The sequence below is a fragment of the Petaurus breviceps genome, unplaced genomic scaffold (assembly GCF_028583685.1).
Source record: "Petaurus breviceps papuanus isolate PSGF00001 unplaced genomic scaffold, PetGlider_PUasm1.0 214, whole genome shotgun sequence".
NCBI classification, from domain to species: Eukaryota; Metazoa; Chordata; class Mammalia; order Diprotodontia; family Petauridae; genus Petaurus; species Petaurus breviceps.
In genome coordinates this window covers 11163128-11183699 of record NW_027185863.1, presented here as the reverse complement: position 1 = coordinate 11183699, position 20572 = coordinate 11163128, and the positions used below count along the sequence as shown (strand labels likewise).

At 37.6% G+C, this 20572-nt stretch overlaps 1 protein-coding gene and 1 non-coding gene across 6 annotated transcripts in view; both read left to right on the top strand.

Moving 5' to 3' along the window:
• Positions 1–20572, top strand: part of MCF2L (MCF.2 cell line derived transforming sequence like) — a 386575-nt gene that overhangs the window by 235867 nt on the left and 130136 nt on the right. For all 5 annotated transcript variants that reach the window (XM_069094090.1, XM_069094093.1, XM_069094091.1 and 2 more), the window contains one exon: positions 4744–4827. In XM_069094090.1, the coding sequence (XP_068950191.1) occupies positions 4744–4827 (84 nt within the window). The remainder of the gene's footprint in view (positions 1–4743; positions 4828–20572) is intronic.
• On the top strand, positions 6706–6809 carry LOC138165799 (U6 spliceosomal RNA). Its single transcript, XR_011169464.1, has one exon. It is a non-coding gene; the product is annotated as a U6 spliceosomal RNA (small nuclear RNA).

Below are 20572 nucleotides of genomic sequence, written 5' to 3'. Positions count from 1 at the left end.
AGTATCTTAAAAGAAAAAAAAATACCTTAAAAACTCAGATTCCTCATTTCTTTCAAACCTACTCAAAATGGTTTTTCACTCTAAACTTTCTGACTGCAGAAGTTGAATATGTTGAACTAGCATCCTTTTAGTAATATTTGGGTATTGTTTTATCGTTTTTAAAATGTTTCAGATTGTTGAATTATTCTCAACTATGGGGCAAACATAGGAAAGGTGATTTAAATTACAATGATAAATGATAAAAGTCATCCCCTTAATGTACTTAGCATAGCTTGCTATCACAATAAAGGATTACTTGCCAAAGTAATATATATATTTTTTAAAGTCCATCTTGCTGTTGACAGCTCTTTTTGGAAAATGTAAAAATGTCTATAACTGGTTTCAGATTTGAGGAAAGGCAACTAGGTGGTACAATACATAGAGCATAGAGAATTAGGAAGATCTGAGTTCAAATTTGGCTTCAGACACTAGCTATGCCACCCTGGGCAAGCCACTTAACCCCTGTTTGCCTCAGTTCCTCATCTGTAAAATGGGGACACATTGAGGAAGGAAATAGCAAACCACTCCAGTCATCTATGCCAAGAAAAAAATGCCTCATGGACTTTTGGACACAACTGAACATCAAAAAATAGCTAATGTTTATAAGGCACTTAATATGTGCTGGACACTAAGTGCTTACAAATAATATCTGATTTAATCATCACAACATCTACATTTTACGGATGAAGAAATTGACACAGAGGTTAAGTGACTTGCTCAAGATCACACAACTAGTAAATGACTGATGTTATATTTTAACTCTCACACTATCCACTGTGCCACATACTATATCTGTGGTGCAAATTATTTGATAAACTAATTTTGCAAAGGACTGGGTAGCCAGGCATATTACATGGCTAAAGGTTGATTTAGTAGACCCATATTATTACTGTCTCTCAAACACTCACTGTACAATGGAACAGCAGCCTTAGTTTAAATACAGTGACCCTTGGAGATTCAGGTGTGGTATATAGGAAAGTAAGTGCTGGGAGTCTAAGAAAGCTGAGTTTAGATGTTCCCCCTGCCTTTTTCCATATGTGTGGTATTGAGCAGCCAATTACTACTTCCCTGAGCCTCAATTTTCCTAATCTGTAAAATAAGAGGGTTGAACCAAATTATTTCTCAAGTCATTTTAACTCTAAATCCTATGAATAGGAACCAAAAGAAATCAAGAAGTACTTGGCTAAAATATTCTGGGTATAAGAGTGGTAAAAGGCCTGAGGCTTGGGGAGAGGGTGTGCCTTTCAACTTAAAACTAATTTTTTTTGGTCATTGTTAAAAAAAAAAAAGGATAATCTGCTAGGTGTGTGAAAGGGAAAAATTCAGAAATAAAAATCATTTAAAACAAAAGGTAACATTAAAAATTGTTAAATAACATAAAACTTTTTAATACATTTTAGCCTGTGTCTAGAAGTGCCAATAGAACAAAGCATTTTGAGACCCATTTGCAGTATAGCATGTGGTTTTGAGTGCAGAAATAGCAAAGAGAAATCACATAAACTGAAATCAAGAGGAAATTGAAAATGGTTTTTTCCATTTTTAACCTGCTAATTTTGAGGTCAGGTTTTAGCTTTTAATGAGAACTTTCACCCCAGATTTGGGATAGGGAATTTCCCCCTTAGAGCCTACATTTTCTTTTTCAAAGTAAGAAGAAATTTATTAATTTTTCAGTTACATAAGATTTAGAACTGGAAGCTATCTTTTTTTATTTTTATTTGCTTTTTTGGAGGGCAATTGGGGTTAAGTGACTTGTCCAGGGTCACATGGCTAGATTTTTTTGTTAAGTGTCTGAGGCCGGATCCAAACCCAGGTCCTCCTGACTCCAGGGCCGGTGCTCTATTCACTGCGACACCTAGACACCCCAAGGTATCTTTAAAAAAAAAAAATTTTGTCTTTATTTTTCAATCAATCCATAAGCATTTCCTAGGGGATCTATAATGTTCCAGGCTGTGGGGATCCAAATAAAAAAAAATGAGACGGTTGTCCTTGAAGAACTGAGCTCCATTTTAGTGAGTTTGCTTATGGTGTGATCTGCATGTGAATTACTGTATATACAGATAGTGCAGCTAGGTGGTATAGTGAATAGAATACCAGGCATGGTGTAAGGAAGACTCATCCTCCTGATTTCAAATGTGGCCTCAGATACTTCCTAGTTGTGTGACCCTGGGCAAGTCACTTAACCCTGTTTGCTTCAGTTTCCTTATCTGTAAAAGGAGCTGGAGAAGGAAAGGGCAAACCATTGTAGTATCTCTGCCAAGAAAACCCCTGATGGGATCACAGAGTCAGACACAACTGAAAGGACTGAACAACAATATGTTCTTTACATCAGTGGGATAGAAATAGATTCCTGCTCCTGCCTGTGCAGGGCAGCTAGGTGGCCCATTGGATAGAGCGCTGACTTGGAATCAGGAAGATTCATCCTCAAGGGGTTAAAATCCGATTTCAGACACTAGCTGTGTGACCCTGGGCAAGTCATTTAACCCTGTTTGCCTCAGTTTCCTCATATGTAAAATAAGCTGGAGAAGGAAATGGCAAACCACTGCAGTATCTTTGCAAGGAAACCCCAAATGGGGTCATGAAGAGTTGAAAATGACTAAAAAATGACTGAATACATTTAACCATTCCACATCATGGGGGTCAGGGGCAAAGTGTCCCCATGATCTAGAAAATTCATGTAAAAAATTTTGATCCTCTCTTCATACCAGAGAAGAAGTCTGAATTATTATGGTATCAAAAGATAAAATTTGCTGATATCATACAATACTATACATATACTTTATACATTTCTGAGGTTTGAAACTTTTTCTGTGTCATCTACTTGCCTTTGCATGAAGTCTGAGGCTTCTGCAAAACCCCTAAAATTTCAATGTAATTTCCTATGACAACCCCTGGTGAAGTCATAGGTCCTTCCTCAGAATAATGATTTTAAATACATAATAAACCTAGGATTGCAAAGGAACCCAGTTATACTGACATACAATTATCAAAGTATTTTTTTTAATTCAAAGACCCGCTGAAATATTTCCACAGACCTTAGGAGTCTGCTGATTCCAGATTAAAAACCTTTGTTCTAGATTCTAATTCTATATTTCCAAGAAGACATAGCAAGCCCAGCTTTGAGGCTTTTGCCGGGCAAACACAATGAAGAATTCTCAATTCCTTGACTATAAACTTTGAATTCATAGGATTAGCATTCTAGAGTTGGGGGAGACCTCAAAAGCTATCTCATTTTACAGATATGAAGTGCCTTGCATCTCCAAGAGCCATTGTATTTAGGCTAACCTGACTTGCCCATAGCCACATAGGTCCTCTGACTTGAGAGCCACTTAGCAAGGGTCAATATTTTTCCTCTGGCTGCTTAATATTTGTCCATCCTTTTTGGCTGTTATTAATTCACTGGGCACATACATTTCCAGATTGTGGTAATGAAAGTTTCTGACCTTGAATCATGTGAAAAAAGTGGCCTTCTCAAAAGACCTCATGTCTAAGAAACTGCAGAAGTAGGGGATCCATAGTCATTGCTCAAAGGAATTGTCTCATTTACCTGTTTTAATGAGTTAGTAAAATTTAGTCACTCTTTCTTCTTCCCTGTGGAAAATAAAATCACTGTCATGGAAATCTGCCTTATAAGATAATATCTATCTTATTAATTTAGACAGTGTTGTGGGGAAGGATCAAATGAGATAACTAACCCCTGACAGCCTCACTTAATCTCAGCTTTGATGTAGCCTGTGGAATTGCTTCACAGTTGGATAAAGAGGAGCTGTTTCTGTGAGGTACTGCTGGGGAAAGTGTGTAATCAGCAATTAAGTAGTTCCCATAGAACCCCCAGCAGCTGAATTTCCTTTCTGATTTCAGAGAGGAGGAGTGGGAAGAGATGGGGGGGGGGTGAGGGTGGGTGGAGAATAAGAGAGAGGGGATAGAGAATGAAAGAGGAAAAAATGAGGGAAGAGAATAAGAGAAGGGGAGGGAATAAGAAAAAGGGGAAGAGAAAAAGAGGGGAGAGTAAGAGAAGGGGTTAGAAGGTATAAGAGAATGGAGAAGGAATAAGATAGGGGAAGAATAAGAAAGATGGGGAGAATAAAAGGGAGGGGAGGGAATAAGAGAGAAGGGGGTAGAGAATAAGAGGGAAAAGAATAAGAAAGGAGTGAAAAAGAGGGGGGAGAGAATTAGAGGAGATAGAGATTGGAGGGGTAGAAAATAAGAGGACAGAATAAGAAAGAAGTAGAGAATAAATAATAAGAGAGAGGGGTAGAGAATAAGAGAAGATAGAGAATAAGAAAGGGAGAGAGAATAAGAGAGACGGGAAAATAAGAGAGGGAGAGGAATGAGAGGAGAGGGGGACAGGGGAAATGAGAATACATCCTTAGGAAGGCTTTTCTTTTGCTGAGAGTAGAGATAAGGGTCCTGAAGTCTGATTCTCTGATGGCTATGTCCCTCTTCTTAACATATAACCCACACGGTAATTAAAGTCTTGGGAATATGCTAGAGTCATGGCTTCTGATCATTCAGAGACAAAGGTTTCCCTGAGCTGGAAACTGGAATTCCTTTTTTCCAGACACGTGACATCTCACCCTCAGGTGTTTTCAGACATGCATGGCTCTGTGTGTGGTTGGCTAATCTGGACTTGGCATTTTATAGAGGATGAGGTAAAGTTTTCCATTAAATGACAGTGTGTGTATGTGTTTTCTCTTTTCTCTTCAGATGAAATCATGCACCAGGATATCGCTCCCCTCTGTGCCGCTGATATTGAAGACCAGCTGAAAAAGCAATTTGCTTACCTGTCTGGTAAGTGTGGAAAGCCCACATGGGTAATCCGGTGGCCAAATGGGAGATGGGAGGGAGAGAGGGACAGCCTAAGTAGAATGTAAGCTCCTCAACAACCTTTCTGTGTTATCCCTAGAGCTTAACACCCTGCCCATCATATAGTAGGTGCCTAATGAATGCTTATTGACTATTAACTATATCTCTCAGTTTAAGATATCTGAACTATTGGTTCTTCCAATTTATAGCCCAATTTAGGAACATTCAATCCCCACGCTTCCTCAATTCTCAATCAATCTATTCTGTATCTATGTAACTAGAATTTGTAACAGGGAAAAATGTACTCAACTATCACTTCTGAAATTCAAGAAAGGAAGAGATCTTGAAACTTAATTTCATTCTGATTAAGTTCTACTATAGGAGCTTGGTAAAAGATGCAAACTCTATTTTGCCAGGAATGGGATGTGTCGGTTCTATGTCAAGGTTGTAGGAAAAGCTCTGCCCAGTCGATTGGTGAAAGTGGAAACAAAACATAGAGTGCACATCAGTATGCTGTCAAAAAAGAGGGTGGTTGGGAATGGAATAAATATGTAGTGCCTACTATGTGTCAGACACGGTGCTAAGCCCTTTACAAATACCTCATTTGATCCTTAGAACAATCCTGTGAGGTGGCTGTTGTTCTCTACTTTACCACTAAGGAATCAGAAACAAATGGAGGTTATTGACTTGTCCAAGGTCACACAACCAGTTAGGGTGTGAGGCCGTATTTGAACTCAGGTAGTCCTGACTCCAGCCCTAGAGCTCTATCCACTGTGCTACCTAGTTGCTTTGAAAAGGAAGAGAAGAGTGACATGGGGTTAAAGTAATTGTCCAAATGGTTCTTTCAGTTCTGTCTTAACTCAGCTTAAGAAAAGTCCTTAAGGGTCCTTGGGTCCTTTAATGCCTCTGAACCTTTCTGGCAATGGGACCCAGATTTACCTGGCAGGGTCAACAGGATCATACATTGAATTAATAATAGTCAGCACTATATAGCACTTTGAGGTTTTGGTAGCACTTTACAACTGTTATCTTATCCACATAACAATTCTGTAGGTGCATTCTATTCAGTTAGTCAACATGCATTAAGGGTCTACTATGTGCCAAGCATTTTGCTAAGACAGGCAAAAGACAGTCCCTGCTTCCAAGAAGCTCAGGAGAGAGTGTGAAAAGAACTATGCACAAACAACATATAGATAGATAAATTGGAGGTCATCAATGGAAGGATGGTACTAGTGCAAAGGGGAATGTATAAAAAGTTCAAGAGACATGATTTCTGGGTAATTAATCATTTTGTTACTTATAGTTAATGAATAATAAAAGGTGGTCATTTGGCTTTCTCAAAGACCCCTCAGGGGGGCCTCTTGATGCCCTTGGGAGAATGGATGTTTCCAACCAGTGACAATCAACTCTGGTGAAAAATTAATGAGAAAATTAATATCATAATAAAATGTGGGCTTATTCTAATGAGGGACTGAAGGACATGACTCTGAATACCCAGACCACTCCCAACCTTGGGCAATCTAGACAAAGAATCCACCCTCCCACCCAAGCCTGAGGAAAACACTGTGGGCTTCCCCAGGTGGGTGGGGACTAAACAAGATTGAGGAGAATGTTAAATCCAATCTCATTAACCAATTTATTCTTCAGAGGCTGGTTTGACCAAGTAGAGAATGAGGATATAGGAAGGGGAAAAAATTCTGCATCTCTCCAATATTGACAATTGAGTATTTAATGATAATTTCTTTCAAGGATAGGTCTTCTGGTAGAAGAGAGGACTTTAGGTTTGACTTTAAGGAAGCCAAGAGGCAGAGAAGGAAAAAGAATTGTAAACATGGGGAATAGTCAGTGAAAATGTCTTGAGTTGTGCTCGCTTCGGCAGTACATATACTAAAATTGGAACAATACAGAGATTAGCATGGCCCCTGTGCAAGGATGACATGCAAATTCGTGAAGCGTTCCATATTAAAAAAAAAAAAAGAAAAAAGAAAGTGTCTTGAGTTAGGAGATGAAGCATTTTGTTTTAGGAAATGCAAAGAGGCCATTGTCACTGGATTGTGCAGATGGAGTGTGTGGAGAGGAATAAGGTGTAAGAAGACTGAAAAGTTAGGAAGGGGCCAACTTGTGAAGGAATTTAAAAGTCAAACAGGATTTTATATTTGAACTTCATGGTGAAAGGGAGCCTCTGGAGCTGACTGAATAGGGAGATGGCATGGTTGGACTTGAATCTTAGAGATATTAATTTGACAGCTGAGTAAAGGATGAGGAGAGACTTGAGGAAGAGCAGCCAACCAGCAGGAAATTGTAGTAGTCTAGAGGTGATGGCCAAGACTAGAGTGATGCCAGTTATCAGTGGAAAGAAGGGTGGTGGTATATAAGAGATGCTACAAAGGTAAAAATAAAGCATTGAGTCTATGAAGAAACCTAGGTTTTGAGCCTGAGTAACTGGCGGAATGGTCATACTTTCAACTCTAATAGGGAAAGTAGGAGGAGGGAAGAGTGTAAGAGAAAAATAATGAATTTCATCTGAGATATATTGAGATGATTATGGGACATTTATCTTGGGATGTCCAGTAAGCAGATGGAGATATAAAACTTGAGGTTAGGAGAGAGGTTAGGGCTCGATAATCCCTATTTTATATAGAAAAGGAAATTGAGCTAGACGGAGATCACACAGCTAGCAAGTTTCTGAAAGGGGATTTGAACTCAAGTCTTCCTAACTTAAGGTCCAGTGCTCTCTCAATTGTACACCACCAAAAGGCAGGGACTTCAGTGGTCATCTGGCCCAATCTCTCCACTGTTTTAAAGATGAAGCAAACGAGGCCCAGAGAGGTTAAGTAACCTAAGTAAAGTAACACAGGCAGCGTTATGATTTAAAACTAAATTAAAAACTAAAACTGGTTCCAAATCCACATTCTATCCATTGCAGCACATTGCCTATTTTCTGCCCTGTAAAATGATTCGGTCTAGGGGACAACTGTTGAGGACAGAAGATAAGGGAGAAGAAAAATAAAGATCATACTAGCACAGATAGATAGATACTCTTAGTTCCTGATTCAGATCTCATTGGGTGTGTAGAAAGCACCTGAAGGGTGGGTTTTCTTTCCTTGAAGATGGTTTCTTACTGCTATCCTTTTTACCTTTTCCCTCCCAGGTAGGGCCGATACATCTTGAGCTAGGACGTCATCCACTCTTCCACCTTCTCTTCCTCCCCCTCTTCCATCCCACTTACTAGATATGAGATTCATATGACTAGTAGAGACCTGTAGCCACCATTGTTACATAGCTCCTCTTGTTTATATCAAGGAATGGGTCATGTTATGATCTCTTGTTTCCCAGCCTCTGGGAAAATGTTCATGCAATGAGGTTTTAAACGCCCTTCATTAGCTGAACTCAATGAGAATGTCTTCGCTAACAGCTCTGATAGATGATTGTTATGTTTTGCTGTTTGACCTAGACTGGTCCATCTGCCAAGAGTCAATCAGAAAAATATCCTTTCTTGCCATTGATAGAGGATTGAGGACTGAGTTGTAATGCTTTCAGCGGCTTGGGCTTCTGCCATCCCACTTTTATCACCTTTACTGCTTCTATTTTTCTTTGCCAACAGAATGAGGCCCTTCCCCCACATCAGTCTTACTCTCATCTTCATACCTGTGAGGAGCTAAAACCAAATTTTACCCCCAATTTGAGTGCCTTGGGTGTCACTTTTATTCCCTCCACTACAGAACTTAACTGTTCTTGCCTGGTTAGTGCCACTTTCTAGGGACCTGCCTTTATTTGTATTACTTTTAGCTTTTTCTTGTTGTTGTTCAGTCATGTCTGATACTCCAGGGTCCCACTTAAGGTTTTCTTGGCAAATATACTGGAATGGTTTGCCATTTCCTTCTCCAGATCATTTTACAGATGAGGAAACTGAGGCAAACAGTTAAGTGACTTGCCCAGGGTCACACAACTAGTAAGTGTCTGAGGTCAAACTGGAACTCAAGTCCTCTGGACTCCAGGCCAGTCCTCTATCCACTGTACCACCTAGCAATCGTGCAGGTAAAAACTTAGAATGAAGTCTTCGGAGGACCCATGTGTGGACCCTTTGAGGTCCAGAGGGACCTGAGCATAAAGAAACAAAAGGCTAGGAATGCCAAATCACAAGCTATAGTAAATATATTTGAAGGACACTGTCGATTAATAGAAGAGAATCCAAAGGAAAAAAAACCCCAGAATGTAAACCAAAAAGTGGGTCCCCTCAGGAATGTTTGTTTAGAGAGGAGAACACCTTAATTTGTTTTGATCCACTTGAAGGAGTACCATTCCACTAATATCTGTCTCTGTCAATGACAACATAATAATAATAATAAAAGAGTGAGTATATAAGAAGGGGGAAAGAAAAGGTCTAACCATATGTATATCAGTGAAAAGTTACCATAGCAGATCTTACTCAAAGTCAGTAGGACCTGAGTTTGAGTCTTCTCTATGACACGTTCTGGCAGGATGGCCCTGTCCAAGTCACTTAACTTCTCCAGGACCCAAGCAGTTCTCTAAGACTATTTATAAAACAGTTACCAATCTGCTTTAGTGAGCCTTGGAGAGCTGTTAAGATTCAAGTTTTCCTTCCCTGTTTCCTCGGTTTTGGCAACTGGAAAATGTTATGAGGATTAAGTGAGATAATAATTGCAAAGTACTTAGTACAGTGTTTGGCACATAGTTGGCACTCTCTAAATGTTTATTGTTGTATAGATGCAAGGTACATGGCATTTCACCAGTCTTCAGCACAGTGGCTATTTGTAATGGCAGTTTGCATAATTGAACCAGAGCTTGAACAATCACAATCTCATGTTACATTCGTTTTCTGTACTTATAGCTTATTAAAAGTGAACTTGTTACCTCATGAGAATGAGTTTAGAAGCATTTATTAAGGGCTTACTGTGTACCAAATACTGGCACTTTTTCTCTGGAAAAATTTATATATGTGCATACACCCATAGACACAGATACACACACACACACACACACACACACACATACTTTCCTTACAATGGCTTCTTTTATTTTCCCACTCAGTCATGCAGGGGTTTTCCAATCTAGTTCCACATCTGTTTGATCTACAGAAGACATTTTTCTTCCTAAGCTTCTAATTAGGTGTATTTTCAATTAGCCTTTAGGTCATCAGCCTATGAATATTTTTAATCATCTGCTTTTTGTTACTGTGACAGCTGTTTCAGGGTGACTGACCCATGGATACTCCACTCCCTTCCCAATCCCTGCTTACTATTAAGAACCAAATACAGTAGATTTTATTTTCATGTGAGTCTTTAAAATGTTTTAGGAAACAAAGTCTTGTTCAAGACCATTACTATCACATCTTGTCCCAGTAAGATTAGTCCAATGGGATGCTATTGGTGGGGAAATTGTTACTATCTTAATTGTTTATGTGCAACAAATGCTTTTTAGGCACTTTGCTGGGTTCTAGAGCTCTGAGAAAGGTGCAAAAGTAAGATTTTTAAAAAGGTCCACAACTAATTATAATGCAAAGTGTTTAAGGTACAAGATCAGGTACCATGATGGTAAAGAGCAGGTAGAGATTGATTACTTTGGGATAAAGAGATCCAAGAATCATTCAGTCAGCTGATTCTCAGTGGCCACCCATTGCTGGCCAGGAAGGCTTTGTAGAGGTAAAATCTGAAGCATGGGTAGGATATATAATGGAGGAGTCAGGCATAGGAGGAGGAGGATGGGCATTTCAGACCTAAAGCTAGTAAGAAGATCAGTGTAGTTAGAGCACATGATGTATGCTGAGGAACAGTGCAAGGTAAACCTATAAATGGGATTGGAGCCAGACAATAATGAACCTCGATAGCTAGGCTAAGCTATTGCAATTGACCTGTGGAGATATATGATCTGAGTTGTGCATTACTAATATTATTACCTGTCGTAATTGTGCAGCTTCTACAATCTTGCTAACCATTTCCAGCCCACTTATTCGTTAGGTGGTCATGGTATTATAGGATTTAAGGACAGGACAGCAAAAAACAGAACTAATATTCAAACTTGGTTCTCTAATTCCAGTTACAGACCTCTGTGAATAGTATGACCCTATTGCCATATTCTTATTCATTCACTTTGCACCTAGATATTTCCTTGGTTTATGAGATTTTAAAGCTACTCTATTGTTATCCCTATCTCCCCAGTACTGTGTGCATCTTCTTCCTGTTTATTAAGGATGTAGCCTAAAAATGCTCACTCTTTTTAAATAACACAATCAGATTCTTTACAGACTGTCATTTCCATAGAGAGCTGTCAGGTTCTATAGTGTAGACTTGGTAATACTCTATTAAATGTGCTTGTCTATTTTTTTTAATCCCCCTAGGGAGTTCCTTCCTACTGGTTAATTCATCTCTGAGATTTGTTTCTGGATTTCACAGACAACATGAAGTACAAATTACTTTGTCCAGGGACATGAAATTTAATTTCTCAGGTTACTCTGCTTTGTAGTGTTTTTCTGTGTCCCGGATTATGATAGTATAAGGACATAATGATTTCATTATACAATGAGAATCTTGTCTTGTGGGGAGAAAATAATCTAGCATGGAAACTCTGTGAAGGTGATGACTGCTTTATCAAAATGCAATTTGCAACCAGCACCCTGCTCTTGTACATAGGAGACATTTAATAGATATTTGAATAATTGTATCATAGACTTTCATTTTTGTGTGGAGAGATGTGCTGTATGCCACAATCTGTGCAAGGGAGGGGAGGGGTCCGATCGACTGGAACCTCTGTGTGACACAGGGGCGTGGTTTGCAATGAGATTTGAGTATGTCTATATAAGATGCCACTTGCATATCCTGGTGAATATTGGCCCCTTGAAATGGTTTGCCTTAGGTAGCTATACATTTATTCCAGGGGCACTGAACCAAACATTTTAAAAATTCATATTTTGAAAATGCCTCCAGATCAACATAGTGACCAGCAAGGATCCCAGCAACCATGATCCCAGGCAACCAATGATGAAACATGCAACCTGTCTCCTGTCTGAAGTGATAGACTGAGGATGCAGGTTGTTACGGATTTTTTTGGGACATGGTCAATTTGGGAATTTATTTTGTCCGACTATGTAGATTTGTTACAAAGGTTTTGCTTTTCTTCACTTTTTTTCCAAAGAGGGAAGAGATGTGAGAGGAAGGGGAATATACATTTTTGTTTGGTTTTATTCAGCTAGGTTGTAAGTTACACAAGACAGTCTCATTGCTTGATATTCAGGTCTTATTTTTTACTTCACTTGATAATAGTGATATTTCAAAATACTTTAAGATTTGCAAAGTGTTTTACATCTGAACCCCACAACAACCCTATGAGGTAGGTGTTCCGTTTATTTTGCTTTTTGGAGGGCAGTTGGGATTAAGTGACTTGCCCAAGGTCACACGGCTAGTTTTTGTGTTAAGTGTCTGAGGCCGGATTTGAACTCAGGTACTCAGTGCTTTATTCACTGTGCTACCTAGGTGTTCCATTTATTATGACTTCCATTTTCCAGATGAAGACATCTCATATATTGTATCATATAATGTCTCAGAGAAGTGTCTCATATAAGATCATACAGTCACTGAGTATCAGAGGTAAGAGTTGAACTTGGATCTTCTGACTCCAAGCCTAGCTTTCTATTGTCTCTGTAGACAACTTCACCTTATTCACTAGACTTGGCTCCAATTGAACTTTGCCTATTTTTCTAAACATTAAATCCACTTTCAAAGAATAAAGATTGGTGCCTAGTGAAAAAAAGAAAGAAAAAGATGTGCACATAAAGCAACTAGGTGGTGCAGTGGATAGAATTCTGAGCCGGCCTCCCTCAGGTATTTAACTTGATATGTCTCCTTGGGCAAGTCAATTAACCTGTCTACCTCAGTTTACTTCTCTGTAAAATGGCGATAATAATAGCACCTACTTCACAGGATTGTTGTGATAATAAAATCAGATAACATTTGTAAACCTTCAATCATTATATAAATGTTAGTTTCTTTTAAAGAGAATAATCATTTAAACTTCAATGAACCACATTCAATGAATATTCTACAATAATAGGGACATAAAAATTGGTTGGGGTTTTTTTTTTGAGGACATGGTTCTTGTCCTTGAGGAGCATATGTTTTATTAGGAGGAATACAGCATGTGATCAGATTAGAATAAGAACAGATAGGAGGTGAAGTAGGCAAAGAAGAGAACCAGGTAAAACATTCTGGGGAAATGAGAGTAAGCAAACACTTTTTTGCTTCAATGATAGAAGTTCTAAAGGAAGGTTCAAAAGAAAGTGAAAGGGTCTGGATCTATGATTTCTTTCCTATATGGAACTCTCAGGTAAGGAAACTCTATCAATGCAGGTTGGCAGCTTCTCCACAATTAACAGTCTTAGAGAGTGGCTTAAGCCAACTATTCAAAAGAAAGTTTCCCAAAAAATATATTCTGTACTATTATGTTATAAGAAATGATGAGCTGGATGCTCTCAGAAAGACTTACATGAACTGATGTAAAGTGAAATGAGCAGAACCAAGAGAATGTTGTGCATAGTAACAGCAATATTGTACAATGATTAACTGTGAATGCTTTAGCTGTTCTCAGCAATACACTGATCCAAGACAGCTTCAAAGGATTTATGATGAAAAATGCTGTCTATCCCCAGAGAAAGAACGGATAGAGTCTGAATTTTTCTTTAATTTATTTTTCTTAGATCTTTCTTGTCTGTGTTTTCTTTCACAACATGACTAATGTGGAAGTGATCTTTCTTATTGTTTGTCTTTCATTCTCGAAGAGGACCTACGTTTTACCTGTGTTTGCACATGTATAACCTATATCAAATCACTTGTTTTATCAATGGAGGAGTGGGGTAGGGAGGAAGAGAGAGAATTTTGAACTCAAAATTTAAAAAAAAATGTTGAAGATTATTTTTGGATGTAATTGGGGGAAAATAAAGTATGAAATCAGATAAAGAAAAAACAAAAAAAATATTCTGAGCAATGGGATCTCCATTAGAATTAAGTACCATCTCCTTAGTTGACTACTTTGTAAGACAGTGCTATTTAGATACATATAATAATAATAATAGCTGTAATAGCTGTTATATATAATACTTTAAAGTTTGCAAAACACTTTATAAACATGATCTCTCATTTTCTCTTTACAACCTTTCTTAGGTAGGTGCTATCATCATCTCCATTTTACAACTAAGTACACTGAGGCAGACAGAGGTTAAGTGACTAGCCCAAGGTCCTACAGCTAGTAAGTGTCTGAAGTTGGATTTGAACTCTGGTCCTCCTGACTCCAAGCATTGTCTCACCTAGCTGCCTCATGTTTGTTCAGTTTTATTCCAAATATACTTCTATAGTCACAAGAAAACAAGCCAACAGTATACAGTGAAGACTGTCTTAAATTCTCATTTAAATTCTGTGTTAACACAAATTAGAGGTTATCTATTCCAACCCTCTCATTTCAAAGGTGAGGTATCAAGAAGGAACAATCACTTCCCAAAGTCACATGGTTGATCTAAGTATTAGAAACAGCATTCAAATCCAGGTCCTTTGACTGAAAACCTAGCATTCATTCCACTACCCCACAGGTTGTGTGGCAAATTATTATAGTAGAGGTTCTTAACCTTTATTGTGTCATGTTCTCCACTGGCACTCTGGTGAACTCTTCTCAGAAGAGTTTTAAATGTATAGTATAAAAAGCATAGGATTATAAAGGAAATCAATAAAATTGAAATAAAAATGAAATTTTTTCCTATCCAAGTAAAGGAAATCTTTCCATAAATCCCTTGGTCAGTGGACCCCAAGTTGAGAATCTTTGGTTTCTAGCACAATGTCTAGTGAATTGATTGGACTGCCATGAAAAGGTGGTGAGTTCCTTATTCAGAAAGGTGTAATTTCTCCCAAGATTACACAATAATTTGTAAGACAGCAATTATTTGAATGTTTAAGTTGGGAAATGTTTGTTCATTCTTTTTATGGACATACCCCTAGAGTCACAAGAATTAAACAAATTAAAAAGCAACTATGGTGTGGTAGAAAGAAATGAGTCTAGAGTTAGTGACTTTAGTGAGTTCAAATCTCACTAGGTATAGTTACTCATTTAGGCAAATTGGAGTACCTCTCTTTCTCATGTATAATGTAGATAATAATATTGAAACTGCCTACCTTAGATATCATTGGAAGAATTTTTGGGAGATGTTTATATAAACTATAGAAGGTTATACACATGTTGGGTGTAATTATCATCTTTTTAAAAAATTTCATTTTCCTTCTGTTACATGTAAAGTCAATTTTTAACATTCACTTTTTCTAACAAATTTTGAGTTCCAAATTTTTTTCTTTCAACCTCTCACCTCTTTCCTCCATGAGATAGTAAGCAATTTTATATGGATTATACGTGTTCAATCATACAACATATATTATCATGTTAGTCATGTTGTGAAAGACAACAGAGACCCAAAGGGGAAAAAACCAACAAACATGCAGAAAGTGAAAAATGGTATGCTTTAATCTTCATCCAGACTCCACCAATTGTTTCTCTGGAGGTGAATGGTATTCTTTATTATAAGTCTTTTGGAATTGTCTTTCATCATTGTATTGCTGAGAAATAGCTAAGTCATTCACAGCTGATCATCATACAGTAATCCTGTTACTATGGACAATGTTCTACTGGTTCTGCTCATTTCACTTTGCATCAGTTCATACAAGTCTTTCCAGGTTTTTCCGAAATCTGCCTGCTTATCATTTCTTATAACACAGTAATATTCCATCAAAGTCATATTCCACAACTACTTCAGCTACTCCCCAATTGATGGACATTCCCTCAATTTCCAATTCTACATCACCACAAATAAAGCTGCTATAAATATTTTTGTACATGTGGGTACATGTGGGTCCTTTCCCCCTTTTTTTTTTTTTACTTCTTTAGGATACAGGCCTAATAGTGGTGTGTAATTATCATTCTTATGGGCTTTTCTCAGTCTCTTTAAAATTATGGGACTTGGGAGAATTGTTGGGAAATGTTATTATAAATTGTAGAAGACTATATACATGTTGTATATAATTATCATTCTTATAACCAAATGGCCTCTTGTAAGTCTCTCTAAAAATTGCCCTACTCATCAGCTTCTCTGTTACCCAAACTGTGCATGTGATGCTTTGAGGAGAACAAAAATTACTTCAATAAAAGAAATGCGAAACCAATTTGAACATCTGTAGAAACATAGTATTTTTGGTGATGGTAAAATCTGCCACATGGTTGGAAAACTCGTAGTTAGGAGAATAGAAATGAAACTTTCTTCCTTAGCTGTAGGATCTGGGTGTAGAAGCTTAAGTTGGAATTGAAAGGAAAAGACAGAGCAGAATCCTTGTTTGCATTAAAAGCAAAAAGCACTTCTCATGCTCCCAATGGATGAGTTATACATCATCTGCCATTTAGGCGGTGGAACTTGGTCCACATTCTCTAAAATTATTGCTTTGCAAATAAGAATGATGAAAACTTTGGAGGGATTATCTCCGAGTTATTCAAGAGTTCTTTTAGCATTGTTTGGCATCAGTTTTGCAAAGAACCTATGAAGAAGATGCTTTATTTTGCATGCCAATAAGGCTATTTAAAGAGAACATTTGGCTTGTGACATGACTCTTCACCCAATGAGTGTGTGCTGGTGGAAAATGCATTAGATTCTAGAGGCCAAGAATCTGATTTCAGTGCCCATCTTTTTATTATCTGTTTACCCTGGGGCAAATCACTTCAGATCTCTGAACCACATTGTTTTCATTTACAAAATGAGGGGATCTGGCTTGGTGATTTCTAGCATTTCTTTCAGCTCTTCGGTTCCCTGATCCTTACAGAGAAGACTGCTTTCACCATTTTAAAAAACCTTGATTAGGCACTTGAAGTCCTTTACGGAATAAGTTAGACAAACGAAACTTCTGCTATCAAGTCTGAAAGGTGCTAGTCACAAATGGAAATATTATTGGAAGGGTGATCTTGTATTAATTTGACTTCACCAATGATCATGATTAAGATTATTGGGCATGAGTCTTGGTTTGAAAGTGTGTTGAGGGTCACCCACTCATGGAGTGTGAGCATGCCAACTGTCACTTTGCTAAGAAGACACAGGAAACTTGGCAGTTGATTTACTGAGACTCAGCAAGACAAACAATTATAGAAGGATCTGTCTCCCTGTGGTCTATAGTAGGAAGCTGACAAAGCAGCCTGTACTTCCTTTTAGCCTTTAGAAGATAGACCAAGATGCAACAGGGCAGGTCTGGTCCCATTTGGAAGGTAACCTGTCTCATGCTTCAGGACTTAGAATGGGTGCCTTAGGGGATAGGCACATAAGAGATGCATGTCCTTGCATGCTGCCTGACAAGCAGGGGAGGGATTGAGAAAGTGGACTTTCCTGTCCCAAGAGATGGTAGGAGTTGGATACTGAAAGACTTCCCGAAGAAGCATATGGCAGAAGTAGACATGTATATGCCCACTAGTCTCAAGAGAGGAGAAGTTTGAGAGTTCCTAAGTTTTATAGTTTGGGCACCAGTCTTCTAAAAATAGTTTTTTTTTTATTTATATGCTTCTTGGAGAATGATAAGGATTGCCTTGGTGACCCTTGAAGCCACATTACAAAAGGGCTGTGGAAGAGACGTGGACTTTGCCCCTTTCCACTGTTACTACAAGTAAATCAGACAACACAGGTGTAAAGGGACTGGGATTGCTTGTTCAGTTCCCCCAAATATCTTCACCTTCTGGGGAAGACTACACCACAAAATGGTATTGAGTTGGACTAACCAGAATTTCACGGGGTTGCCTGACAGCAACCCCTAAGTTCACTTCCCTCCTGGGGAAACTGATGGGCTATTTAATGTTTTATATTTTTTCTGTTAATAGGTTCCTGTGAGACTTCTGTGTCTTTTACATTTTCTCTGCAGTGAAATGCAGGTTGTCCTATATGTGATTTAGACATGCTACCCTGAATGCTTGTTAGGGATTTGGGGAAACCATTTGGGGAAACTTAGACATAACCTATTACTATGAATATATTGAAAGATTTTCCTGGGATGATTCTAAGTAGAAATAATGAAACAAAGAAAGAAATCAATCCTCTTGGGATCAGCCCCCAGAAGTTGCCCCAATTTGTGGGAATCAAGAACCTTAGGAGGCCCTAAGCTACGTGTTATACCAAAAACATATGTAACTCTGCAAGTCATTTGCTTATTAAAGCCTTTCTAGCATCCACAGACAAGGTCACTTGGGAGAGAGAAGCCCAAGGCACATGACCTATCAGAAGCACTCTAGCCATAGTAATAATATTGCAGAATGAAAGCTATAACCATGAAAAGGCTGTGGAAAAGCAGAATCCTGCTATGGCTTCCCTAGGCTATGCATTTCTGCATTTATTTGCTTTTCTCATTGAAATAACCACCCAAGAGCACTAGGAATCATTCATTCATTTGCAAAATAAAATGGACAAATGTAGAGGTGAAGTATTACTTCGATTCTGTTCAGGTAAAATGAGACTGATGTTCCAAGGAAGAACAGAATAAGGAATTAATTATAAGTGAAGGATTAGTCAAAGCACTTAAATTCTAGAAAAATGACGGTGCTCAGCACAATAACCGGCACATAATAAGTTCTTATTAAATGGCAGACAATGAAAATATTTACTATTTCTCTTCCAATTCTTTAGGGATGTAATGATTAGACTTCAAAATGTTACTTGTTACAGATGTTACATTTAGCCTCTGGTTGGAGAATAATTCAACACATAATAACAATGATAGTATTTATAGTATAGTATAGTATATATACATATATATATATATACTACATATTACATATATAGTATAGCATTTATTAATATACCACTTCGTGGTTTGTAGTGTACAATTAAGATTATCTATTGGAATTGCACCATCTGGGAGGAAAAATATGGAAGCCCGTGCCAGCGAGTTTTCATTCCCTGCCATTAGACACCCAAGTGTCTCTTTCACATTGACTCTGTTTCCACAGGTTAAGGAGCCTGTCCTTTCAATAGTATGGTTGTCCCTTCCGAATCATGACTTTTCCCATAGAGGTTTTGATATATCAAGGGGGCATATGAAATTAAATGGGAAATTTGGGGGAATTTTGCAGAAGCCACAGATGACACGTGAAGGCCAGTAGATGGCACAGAAAAAGTTTAGCAACTCAGAAATGCGTAAAATATATGTAATGTATTGTGTAATATCAACATGCTTTATCTTTTAATGCCATAATAATTCAAGCTTCTTCTCTGGTACGAGGAGAGGGCCAAAAAATTTTCTGCAGATTTTCCAGATAGAAGGGGGCTCAGGGCCCTAACCCCTACAATGTGGAAGTGATAACTGTAATGTATCTATAGAGCTTTAGTTAACGTCTAAGACCCCTTCCAAACTCAGTATTCTATGACTCCTTAAATGGATTGAGAAATCTTTTACGTTTCTTTTCCTGTCTTGTTCCATGAAGTCTCCTTGGTTTGACTTGCCTCATTCAGAATTTTTTATACTTTTCTAACTTTCGTATGACCTTAGATGCTAAGGAACCAGGTCAATTGGTAGTTGAGCCAAGGTATCTGAAAATACACATAATATAAAATCAATCAGGTCGACCAAAAATTCTGCATAAATAAGAGGATCCTTTCTTATTGTGATTCATTACTTGGCAGACTGTACAGTGGGAGAATACAATAGCTTCATGATGTCCCATTTTTTCATACTGACATGAGGCTATTATTAATTCAAGTTTTTATATACAGTGATTAATTATTCTGCATCCAACAAATACTTTTCTTTCAAGAAAATGAATAATGAGAGAATTGTTTCCATATTTAAACAATGTGGTGGGGTTGGGTTTTGGGTTTTTTTGAAGTATTAATAGTTAAGTTTGTGGATATAAAAGGAAAGATGGATTTTGGCTTTCTCTAAGTTTTTTTAAGTTTGTGAAAATGTAGTTTCTAGGCATAGATATATTAGAAAAAGGAATAGTAATAGGAAGCAATATTTATAATTAGGGTCTCTACAAAATGGATTTTTTACTAAAAAATAGACTTTTAGTATGTTTTAGCATAACTTTATTATACTATTTTTTTACATTGTATTGTAACTCATAGAGTTGCCATTTTAGGTTTTTCCAGCCACTGACCCCAAAACAGATACAAAGACCAAGAAAACTGTAGGAGAAAAAGTAAAGGCTTTTTAAGAAATCAAATCATGATTCTGTATACATTTGACTTGAAAATTTCCTTAATTTTCTTTCTATGATTGTACAGTCTTATATCTATATATCTCCTCCCATTTCAGTTTCTTTGCAGGAATGGAAATTTTTTTGGAAAATTTTCCCTTTTTCATTACTGTATGTTTTAACTAAAGGGATTTTTGCTGCATTGACATATCCTTACCTCAGTTTGGATTGTCACAAATCAGTCAAAACTTCACAGGGAATTGAAGTCTTCAGCTCTTGAAATGACTGATTCTCAGCTACCACTATTTTATCTCAGTGAGGGAAATAAGGGATCAATGACAGTTATTGTGTTACTATTCTATATTAATGATCTTCAAACTTTTTTGTCTGTATTCCCTTACTAGTTAAAAAAAAAAAAAACGAGCCCTCACCCCAGTGCTTGTATATTCATTTATAAATTATATACATTTACTAATGGGCTCATAGTTCTGCATGTTTTAAAATTTATACAGAAGTTGACATT